This window comes from Arachis stenosperma, chromosome 4 (genome assembly GCF_014773155.1).
Source record: "Arachis stenosperma cultivar V10309 chromosome 4, arast.V10309.gnm1.PFL2, whole genome shotgun sequence".
NCBI lineage: Eukaryota > Viridiplantae > Streptophyta > Magnoliopsida > Fabales > Fabaceae > Arachis > Arachis stenosperma.
In genome coordinates this window covers 147,673,936-147,686,181 of record NC_080380.1, presented here as the reverse complement: position 1 = coordinate 147,686,181, position 12,246 = coordinate 147,673,936, and the positions used below count along the sequence as shown (strand labels likewise).

The 12,246-nt window shown below is 26.2% G+C and overlaps 1 protein-coding gene and 1 long non-coding RNA gene across 2 annotated transcripts; both read right to left on the bottom strand.

Annotated features, from left to right (window-relative positions):
- Nucleotides 1-4,810: 4,810 nt before the first annotated feature.
- Nucleotides 4,811-6,287, bottom strand: LOC130976473 (uncharacterized). The gene is made up of 2 exons (XR_009084687.1): nt 5,891-6,287; nt 4,811-5,342 (listed from the first exon to the last, which is right to left on the bottom strand). It is a non-coding gene; the product is annotated as an uncharacterized LOC130976473 (long non-coding RNA).
- A 2,949-nt stretch (nt 6,288-9,236) lies between these two features.
- Nucleotides 9,237-10,299, bottom strand: LOC130976542 (uncharacterized). Its single transcript, XM_057901429.1, has 2 exons — nt 10,076-10,299; nt 9,237-9,710 (listed from the first exon to the last, which is right to left on the bottom strand). Exons 1-2 carry the CDS (start codon nt 10,158-10,160, stop codon nt 9,550-9,552), a joined length of 246 nt encoding a protein of 81 aa, XP_057757412.1. The 5' UTR covers nt 10,161-10,299; the 3' UTR covers nt 9,237-9,549.
- Nucleotides 10,300-12,246: the final 1,947 nt, after the last annotated feature.

The following is a 12,246-nucleotide window of genomic DNA, read 5'->3' as shown; positions in this document are numbered from 1 at the left end:
CTTGTAGAATTTGAAGGTATGATTATGGGTATCAACATATCTTAGGGGGGCAAACGGTCAATTTTGATTATAAAAATATCAGGACTATTAAACCATAGTGATTATTATTGTGGTACTTAAAACGTAATGTTTAATTTAGTAGTAACTATATAAGCTTGTAAGTTGTAACTAATGTAAAAGAAGTTTTTGTGCAATGTAGAAGAAGATGAGATTAACCATAACAGTGAAATCCATTTTCTGCAGGATTTGACACTAAATGATTATTGAACTTGTTAAGGCATCCCTTTCTTTCACAATACCACAGCTCCAAATTAAACTAGCTAGCTAGTAAATGAACATTTTAACCATACCATGGATATTTATAGATGATGATTAACTATTAATAATATTAAAACTTAAAACCGTAGAATTTGTATATGAATAATTTTAGAGGAATGATAGGGCCAGCAACTTTTGTGATTTGTAGCCATCAAATAGCCATCAATGATGATCTAATGGTGTGAGATTGGTGTGAGATTTCATCCAATGACTCACTTTTTTTTGTTATTTATATGCTGACCAGAATTTAATAAAATTGCTGGCTCCCTAGACTTTTTCATAATTTTATATCTAAAGTTAATAAGTCCATATAATTCTTAAAACTTCCTAGTATGTTAGATAAAATATTAAAATCATTAATCAAGAATATCCATCAGACCATCACTATATGTATTATGCTTTAATTTGGGTAGAAGAGAAATTAAGAGAAATAAAATTTGCGGTTACTTAAAGAGTAGAGAGTAGTTAAAGAGCCTGGTCTTATGTACCTTTGACTTCTAGTAGTTCACGAGCTGCTAGAGTTGAAGAGGGTAGGAAGGCCATGGAAGCCAAAAGTAATTAAATATGCAATAAAAATGACCTTTATGCTGATTATATATATTAATGGAAACTACTTTAATATATATGTTGTCACTTATTATCTTATTTCTCTTTCTTTTTGCATGATTATATATCCAACGCTGTTGTGTATTTATACACGTAGATGTAGTCTAAATAAACGTAACCGAGCTACTCAGATAAAGACGCCTAAAACGTCTTTGTTTTAAAATATTTTTTAGTAATTAAAATTTAATATATATAATCGATTAAATTATGTTATTTTTTATCAAAATTAGGTTAAACAAATTAATTTAACTGAAAAATTAATGAATCAAATCTTAAAATTAATATTATTTTTTTATAAAAAATAACTACAATACCCTTATTATAGAAAATGATTAAAATACTCTTTTATATATATATATATATATATATATATATATATTAATTTTAAAAATTTTAAATCCTAATCCTACGATAAAAAAATAAATAACTAAAATTTAAGATTTTCAAAATTAATATATATAATAAAAATATTTTAATTATTTTTATAATAGAGTATTATAGTCATTTTCTATAAAAAATAATATTAATTTAGACCAACTCAATATTTGATTCACCATTTTTTGGTCAAATCAATTTGTCTACCCTAATTTTGAAAAAAATAACACACTTTAATCAATTATATGTGTTAAATTTTAATTATTAAAAAATATTTTTATAAAAAGACGTTTTCATCGTCTTTATTTGAGTGACTCTCTTCACATCTAGAAGACTTGGTCAGTGACTGCCCAATAATGACATACACTTTAATATGTACCGTTAAATGAAACTTTAATCCCAATTTGTTGGATAAAATCATTAATTGAGGATAGTGTAGGCTTAAACTATATTAATTATTTGAATAATTTTCCTCTTCTTTCGTCATTTTTCTACTTGTAGAATTTGAGCACCTTATAATACGAACAAGTCAATTTCTAAATAAATTTAGAGACATTATTATTGGCTGACAAAATTGAAATTACTAGCTATCTGGGTAATTTAGTTTTCGTAATACTAATAACTAAGTCACACTACTCACACAGAATTTTATTATGTTAAAGGTGCGACAGAGTAATACAACAGGACACTATAAATAGAAATTGAATGAAAGATTTTTTTAATCGTATATTATTTTATATTTATACCTTGTGGAATTTGAAGGTATGATAGAAATATGTTACGACAAAGTGGTCAAATTTGATGGGAAAATATAGCAGGACCACTATCAAAGCATAGACTCGTATGTATATATAGAAGACTTGACAAAGTACAACGACATTTATATTAAAAAGAATATCAACAAATAACAAGGAATATATGCTATTTTTAGTGATTCATATATAAAAAGAGAGAAGAATTATTCATATATATAAAATGCCAAAGGCGAAGACTTGCAAAGAAGACCACTACTTATTATTATTTACTTTAGCTATATTATATTATGAATTCTTTTTAATTTAAATGAAGTTGATGTTTCAGCGAAATAAAATCCAAAAGGATAATAATGTTTTATTATATTTCCAAATCTTTTTACAAGATTTATTGTTGTTTGTTGAAATTTAGTTGTATAATTTAATTAACATATATAGAACAATGAAAAGTAGTTTACTGTATTATCTCTTTTGCCATCACTTGAATGAACTTAATTAAGATTGTGTGCATATATGTGTAGAGATTTGTTAGATATTTTTATCAGGTCCCTACTAATTTATAGCGTCCAAGTTTGTTAGCTAAAACATAAAATCATTAATCAAGAATATCCATCACTATATGTATGCTTTGGGATTCATTGACTCATTGTGTGAAGAATTTTCTTCTTCTTATGTCATTTTTTACTAGATTTATTTTGAAATCTGACATACACTGACAGCAAAATACATTATCCAATAAGACACAGATAAACTCTGTAAAACTTGAACATTTAATTAAACTCATCATCAACAGAGTTTTATTATTTACATATCACTATATAGACTAATAATGAAAGCTGCTTCATCACTACGATCCATGAGTGATAAAATCCAATTTATTTGTCTTCATAGATATGTGTATATAGTAGATACTCACGTACAATTATTTTTATATAAAATTGATAATTGATAATTTTTAGATAATAATTTAATTAAATCTATCAAATTATCTAATAGTTCTCAACTATCAATTTCACACTAAGACAATTGTATCTGAGTTATATATATAGATCGATAATTTTCATTGATGGTCATCATTTGCAGCCACGATTGTACAGTTTGTTACATTTTGGAGCTGGCGGATTGAGGCACCTTTCATAAGGCGTATTTGGTGGACATTTAATAGCAGGCCCCTTTGGGTTATTAGGGTCAACTACGTATACTGCTGCTTTCTCTCCTTTAACCGCTACCAGTTCACGGGCTGCTAGAGTTGAAGAGGGTAGGAAGGCCATGGAAGCCAAGAGTAGGAATGCAATGAAAATGGCTTTCATGGTGATTAATGGAAACTACTATTGTAGTGTATATATATGTTGTCACTTATATTCTCTTTTTGCATGGCTATACATGCTATGCTGTTGTGTATTTATATTGCCCAAAACCCGGGTATGGAGGGGAGGGAAGAAATCCAATAATGCATGTAGATGTTAAGTCTAATTAAATAAACATAATAAATAAATTAGAGCTTAGAAGAAGACTTGGTCAGTGACATTCACATACATGACTGGTCAATAATGACATTTTAAATATGTCCCCTTAAATGATACTTTAATCCCAATTTGTTAGATAAAATCATTTATTAAGGATAGTGTAGCTAGGCTTGGGATTGGATGAAATTTAAGCTAATATTAATTATTTGAATAATTTTCCTCTTTTGTGTCATTTTCTACTTGTGGAATTTCAGTACCTTACTAAGAACAAGTCAATTTCTAAATAAATTTAGATAGAGACATTACTATATTGTTTGACAACACTGAAACTTTTATACTAATAATCAAACTTTTTCTTTCCACTCAGTGATTGATTGGTTATGATTCTTCTCTAGGGTTATATCGTAAAATAGATAAATACTCATGTACAGTCATCTTTATATAAAGTTAATAATTGAAAATTATTAAAAGATTAATAAGTTTGACTAAATTATTTTCTAAAAAATTTTAACTATTAATTTCACATAAAAAATATCTGCACCAGTTCAAATAATACAACACAACACTGTAAATTGAAATTCAATGAAAGTTTTTTTTTTAATCTTAAATTATTTTATATTTATAAGTTGTGGAATTTGAAGGTATGATACACATATGTTACAACAATAAAGTGGTCAAATGTGATGGCCAAATATAGCAGGACTATCAAATATATATAGAGAGAAGACTTGACAAAGTACAGCGAAATTTATATTAAAAAGTATATTGACAATGAAATATAGATGAAGAATTATTGGCCTGGGGACTAGCTAGCAATAATTTTCTACGACAACTATTTCTTTTTAATTGATCATCATTTAGAAAATCTAGCTAGTAGCAGAAAGTAATGCTCTTGGTTTTTTACATACCAATATTTAAAAGTAAAATTTTGGAACAAATGTGTAATTTTATTTTATTTGATGATGACTTAGTTATATATGCTCCACAGAAAAAAAGGAAATCTAATATTTAAGTAGCAGAATGTAGTGTAATTGATTTGCCAATACAAAAATGAAATTTTGGAAGAAATCTTAATGATCTCGAGCTAATATATTTTAGATTAATTAACTGAAATGTTTGGTAATAACCAAAGAAAATCAGTCAAAATCAGTCATAACTTGTCTTATTTAGTATTTATTAATTGTTGTAACAATTAATAAATGCTAAATAAGGTAAGTTTTGGCTGTTTTTTTTGTCTACCTAGCATTACCCATTAATTAATTAAACAAGAAAGAAAAAGCCAACCCCTGAAAATTGAAGGCCAATATGTGGTTTTATTTCACAGGCACTATTAAGTTTACAAGATGCGCAAATCTAACACGCTAGTTAATATATTACAAGTTTATGCATTTGGATACAAGCTAAGGCACACAAATTAAAACGAAACACTTTATATATGAGTTATTATTATTGCTTCTTCTTTGACCTCAATTAATTAATGAATTGTTAAATGCTTAATTATTAGGTGGTGGAGAGCAAAAACACTTGTATGGATTATTAATACATCTTCTATGTGGATTCGGAGCTGTTCCTCTATAAGAATAGGGAGGAATAGGAATAAAGCACTACATTAAGCTAAGAAAACAGCTCTATAAGACATGAGGCTTAGGATGTGGATGTGGTGGTCCTCCTCCTCGTCCTCTGTATGGACGTCTAGGAACAAAGGGAACAGGATTAGGAGGTGCATGTACTCCTCCAACTCTTCCTCCTTCATATGGATTATTTTCGATATAAGAATTAGGAGCTCTTCTTCCTCCTCTTCTATATGCTTCTTTCTTATCACCACCTGCATATATATATATAAGTAAGAAAATTTACAGGCCATTCACAATTTTTTTTCTTATATTTAAATTAATATTAATTAATTTTCTTTCTTTTTTTTATAATAGAACTGTTGATTCTCTAACATTATTTTCTAATAAAATTCATATTTTAAGGTTTAGTTTAGGTCAACATTTTAATTAAGTTCTTTTTAAAAAAAATAGTTTAAATAATAAATATTTATATTAAAAAATTATTTTGTATTTAATATTTTAGTTCTAAAAATATTTATTTTAAAAGAAATGTGAATTTTTATTACGAGAAGTTATTTTTTTAATTTTTTTATAAAAACTTAAATAATTTTTTAGAAAACTACAATTTAATTTTAAAAATTGCACTATATATTAATACTACTATTTTTTATAACTAAAAACTTAAAAAATTAATTTTTAAAACTTCCTAAATAGATCCTAAATTGGTTTTTAATAAAATTTTGTATTTTTTAAAATTAAATAATGATTATATCCTTTAACATTCTATAAATGATTAAGGAGATAAGATAAGAGTTCTTACGCTTTCCTACTACTGGAGCTGCAAGTGTTGAGGGGGGAAGGAACATTACCGAAACCAAAATCAAGAATATTATTGCAAACAAAATTGACTTCATCTTATGATATGATATGATTATTAGGAAATCTTTTTTTGTGAGTGATATGAGACTACAATTTTCCTTATGCATGGCGATATCATCATCATCATGTATTTATAGTCTTACAAGGTTGAAGGGTATTCAAGTAGATATGTCTTGTAATCTTATTTTGCATATTATTAGCAGCCACATGCGTCCTACTCATTTAGACTAAGTACACCAATGACAATTTTTGATAACCCTACATACACTCGATAGATCAATCTGTAGTGGGTTGCATGTACCAACTTAATTTCATGGTCAAGTCGTCACAAGCAAAGTTATGTATTTTATATTAGCCGCCCTTCGTTAACTCAAATTAGGGTGGCAACAATATCCGAATCTGCGGGTATCCACCCCGCCCCTATCCGTTCGGGACGGGTTCTTAGGCGGGGCGGAGCGGAGTCGGGTTTAAGTTAAACCCGCTCCGGTATATATAATATATATATAAATACATAAATTTTTAATATACAATATATGTATATATAAAATAATTAATAAAATGATTAATAATATTGTATCATATTTTAATTTTTGATTTTATTTAAGTTATATATGTAAATGATGGTTATATAATTTTTAAAATTTAATTTTATTTGTTGGATTTAATAATTATAGGGGCGGGTAGGGGCGGAGCGGTACCCGCAGGGGCAGGTTAAGGTTTAACATTTTACTATCTGCGGATAGAAGCGGGGCGGATTTAATGCGGGTTTTGTACGGCGGGACAAGGTCGGGTAGAGCAAAAATCCGCCCCTACCCGCCCCGTTGCCACCCCTAACTCAAATTGTTCAGAAAGTTGAATCGGTCATTCACAAAATTAGTCTTTTATTATTTAAAGTGTCAAATAATTTAATCTATTAACAATATTATATTTTTTTAAGAAGAATTAATACTTTAACACTTTTTAAAAAATATTAGAGATTATTAATTTATTTAATATTCTAAAAAAGTAAACCTTAGTTTATCCAGAATAAAAACTAATAAGAACCCATTTGATATTTCACTCAAATAACAAATATAACACACAAACATATCTTAATAAATTTATCATGATTTTTCTGCATTATATTCTTGCGACAGCTAGCAACATGATGCTTATTGCTTAGTGTAGTGTAGTATCTTCTTGACTGAGTACTACCTGAAGGGAATAATGAAATAATCATCAAAACTGGTGGTGTTAGTTTTAAGGGATTATTTTGTTTAATTATGGTGCAGTGATTTTCAAGTTGACTTGACTATATATATGGACAAAAATTTGTTTAGACAAATTATTCTCCTTTAAATTTAAACAGTATACAAATTGAGACCAAATTTATAATTTATTGGAGACGCCATAATTTGAAAAATGGGAGTGCGGGAAGGAAAGAAAATACATTAAAAAGGACATAACGATGGTGATTGATATACTCTTTTCGTTTTAAAATAATTTTTCAAATTACTAAAGAATATATTGTATTAAGAAAAATAATAAAATATTTTTTTTGTAATGTTTGAGATTATATAGTAAAAAAAGTTAATATTAATTGATAGTAATAGAGAGAGAAAGAAAGAAAAGAAGGGGGAGGAGGAGGTGGAGGGAGGAGTAGGGGAGGAGATGAACAAATTAATGTGTGTTATTTACTATACTTGATAAATGATTAAATATAAGTATTTAAAGTATTGGTAATGCTAAAAAGATAAAAAAAAGTCTGATTTTATTTTATTTAATATTGATTAATTGTTACAGTAATTAAAGTAAAATTTATCTTTTTATTTTTAAATTTTATGAGTAAAATTTAGATACTATAAAAGAGATTTAAGTTTTTAATAAACAAATTTTAAATATATAAAAATATTATATCGCTTCCTCGTTTTTCTTTTTATTTGAATGCATAGAAATCAGTTTTGTTACATATTTAAATTTTTTTTGGCAACTAAATCTAATTAAGTTAACTCAAACTCAACAAAAATCACTTTTATTAAACACGTGTTTCACTAATACAAATATATTTTTTTTTATTTTTATGTTTTTTTTCCTTCGTGTTTTTTTTTTGTTCTTCTTTGCATTTCTCATTCTTTTTCTTTGCGTTTCTTATTCTTTTTCACGTATTTTTTTTATCGTTGTTGTGTTTTTTTTTTCTTTTTTTTTTCTTTCTTAATAATTTTGTAACATTGATTTTTTTTATTTCTCTTAAAGGAATGAAATAAAAAAAATTATAAAAAAATAAAAGAAAAAGAACATAAAACTAAGAGAGCAACAAAAAAAGATGAAGATAAAAAGAAAAAGAAAGAAAAGAAGAAATAAAAAATGTACGTGATTTAGAAAAAGGTTATAACAATTTGATTAGATTTTATTAAATATTTGTTTGCATTGTATGTAAAGCTTTAGCCCATGGAAATATAACTACGATATCATGCATTTTTATAGTGTCAAAGAAGGATTTGAAATTAGATACAACACAAAATATTATATATATATATATATATATATATATATATATATATATATATTTATGTGTTATTTAATTTATTTTTAATATATATTTTATATTTTAGTATTTATTTTATATTAATAATTAATTTTAACAATTAATTTTAATATTCACATAGTATAATTATTGTTGACATAGTAAAATTTTTCCTATCTTTGATCATTTATGATTAAGTGGCAAGTTCGCTTGACTAAAGACATACTTTATTTTATTATTATTATTTTTTTAAACAAAACGAGACTCTCGAATTGGCATATTGATAGAGCTATATAATAACAAATAGAATATATAAGTATAAAAAAACTATTTCTTAATTAATGAATATTAATTATTTTTTTATTATAAAAATATTTTTAACTCACTTTTTAGAATTTAAAATGTAAGATAAAAAATAAATTTAAAAAATTGAAAAAAAAATTCTTAGTTTAACTCTTATCCGTAGTTATTTAAAAATGAATAGAGTAAGTTATTAATCACTTCCGTCCAAATGAAATTTTAATCCCAAATTGTTAGATAAAATCATTAGTTAAGGTTATTGAAAAAGGTTCAATAACTAGTACTTTCATTAAAATATAACTAACATTTAACCATAAAAAGAAAAAAGATATAATTTCATACTATTAAATATAATTTTATATTATTAAAAATATTAATGATAATTAATTATCCGATCCATCCTGTATTGGGTTGAGATTGAATATTTGGATGATATTATTTGAAGAATTCTTTTAACTTCTTCTGTTATGTAAAACAGAGTCTCTTCTCTTCATATAAAAATACACATATTCAGAATCATTCTTTCTGTTAGATACACATATGCCCCTAATAAATGGGGTTGATTCATTGTGTGAAGAATTTTCTTCTTCTTATGTAATTTTCTACCACATTGTGAAATGTGACATACATTGACAGCAAAATACATATATAGAGAGATGATTAACAATATTAAGACACACATAAAACTCATCATGAAGAGAGTTTTATTACTCACATATCACTATTTATAGACTAATTAACAAGGAAAGCTTCTTCTTTATTCACTCCAATTTATTTGCCTTCATAGATATGCATCATCATGGTGGGCAGCGACGAGTGTAGTCTGAACATTTTGGCGCTGGCGGCGGCCGCGGTTTGAGGCACTCTCTGTAAGGCGAACTAGGGGGACAGTTAACAGAAGGTTTATTAGGGTTATTAGTAGGAGCTGTTACTGCTGCATGTCTTGCTGCTTTCTCTCCTGCATTCATTAATCATTAGCACATACCATGTTATATTAGAAGGAAATTTTTGTACAAGAGAAATTCTTAAGTGCTTATACATATAAGAAAGATTTGGATCCTCTAAAATTTGAATTTCACTTTAGAGAGTAAAATGTGATTTTCTATCCTTAAATAATTTCTCTTTCATATTTATTCTTGGTCCCACCTATGAAATCAATAGTGAGAGATCACAATTTACTCTCTAAAATGAAATTCAAACTTTAGAGGATCCAAATCCTATCAGAATATATAAATCATGTAATACGTGACACTATTTGTAGGACTCATGCATATGATTTTTGGATTAATTAACTCTTATAATTTATGGCAAAACAAAAGAAACCTTTGATTTCACGAGCTGCTAGAGTTGAAGAGGGTAGGAAGGCCATGGAAGCCAAAAGTAAGAATGCAATGAAAATGGCCTTCATGCTGATTAATGGAAACTACTATTGTAGTGTATATATATGTTGTCACTTATATTCTCTTTTTGCATGGCTATACATGCTATGCTGTTGTGTATTTATATTGCTCAAAACCCGGGTATGGAGGGGACGGAAGAGATCCACTAATGCACGTAGATGTTAAGTCTAATTAAATAAACATAATAAATAAATTAGAACTTAGAAGACGACTTGGTCAGTGACAATTGACATACATGACTGGTTAATAATGACATTTTAAATATGTCCCGTTAAATGATACTTTACTCCCAATTTGTTAGATAAAACTATGTGATAGTTTTCAGTTTGTCATGGTGCTATGTGTTAGTTTTTCTATTTTTCATTTGATGCGCTGAAAGCTAACGCCTTTTGCATCCTCCTATAATCATAACTGTTCTCTTAATTATTATTCACGTGTGAATATAAAAAATAATTATTTTTACTAATATAATATATTATATAATTAGATGCAATAAAAAATAATTTTTAACTGATATGCATCAAAATATATATATGTTTTGAGCTTTAATTTTCAGGGGATGTTTAATAAATCTACAATACTAGGTTAAGATTTGTTCCAAAATTTTTATTTTTTTATAGAAGAAAATTGGTTAATTGACGTCGATGTTAAAGTTCACCCGTTTGTGAGTCTTCTTTGCAAGTCTTAGGCTTTGTCATTTTATTAGTCAATGGAAAAATATCTACTAGACAATATATAGGAGTAATATCATACTCCAATGATATGACTAACCATTTATTAAATTGAACTTTAAATTTAGTTTACTTTTATATAATATATATTTATGAAAAATGTTATTATTTAATATTTTTTATCACATTAACTAACACTTTGAATATTTTATTTTTGTTATTTAAAATATTAATTTAACAAAAAATAATAAATTTTTATTAACTATATAATATTTTTATATATTTAAAATTTTCTTGTTAAAATCTTAAATCTCTTCTATGATATTTAAATTTTACCCATAGAATTCAAAAAAAAAAAAAAGTAAATTTTACCTTATTGTTCTATCTCTACTTTTATATAAATTAAACAAAAATTTCATAAGCACCAAATAATTTCTCTGAACTTAAATTGAATTTTAAGTTTGTACTTTTATCTTGTAAATACTTTAAATACTTGTATTTAATAATTTATCAAGTATAGTAATTAAATAATACACATATTAATTTTTTTCATCTCCTCCCCCTCTCCTCCTTCTCTTCTCTTTGTCTCTCTATCAATTAATAACTTTTTTTATTATATAATCTCAAACATTACAAAAAAATATTTTATTATTTTTTTCAATACATATGTTTTAAAACGAAAAGAGTATATCGATCACTTCTATCGTTATATTCTTTTTAATGTATTTTTTTTCCTTCCCACTCCTATTTTTTAAATTTATGGTGTCTCTAATAAATGATAAGTTTTGTCTCAATTTGTGTACTGTTTAAATTTAAAGGAGAATAATTTGCCTAAACGAATTTTCGTCCATATAGTCAAGTCAACTTGAAAATTACTGCACCATAATTAAACAAAATAATCCTTTAAACTAACACCACCAATTTTGATGATTATTTCATTATTCCTTCAGGGTAGTACTCAGTCAAGAAGATACTACTACACTACACTGAGCAATAAGCATCATGTTTGCTACTATCAAAAATATATGCTGACGAAAGAATGCAGAAAAATCATGATAAATTTATTAAGATATATATGTATGTATGTGTGTTATATTTGTTATTTGATTGAAATATCAAATGGGTGCTCATTAATTTTTATTCTGGATAAATTAGGGTTTTATTTTTTAGAATATTAAAAAAATTAATTTCTAATATATTTTTTAAAATGTAATAAAGTCTTTAATTTTTTTTTAAAAATATATAATATGGTTAATAGATTAAATTGTTTGACATTTTAAGTAATAAAAGACTAATTCACTCACAAATAAGTATTTCATAATAATCATATCATATCATAAGATGAAGCCAATTTTCTTTGCAATATTCTTGTTTTTGGTTTCCGTAATGTTCCTTCCCTCCTCAACACTTGCAGCGTACAAAC

Excerpts from the sequence above, each read along its gene's own strand:
- LOC130976542 (XM_057901429.1), bottom strand. The coding sequence starts at position 10,160 with ATGAAGGCCATTTTCATTGCATTCTTACTTTTGGCTTCCATGGCCTTC. Across the intron at positions 9,711-10,075 it reads AGCAGCTCGTGAAATCAAAG|GAGAGAAAGCAGCAAGACAT; the intron begins GTTTCTTTTGTT and ends TAATGAATGCAG.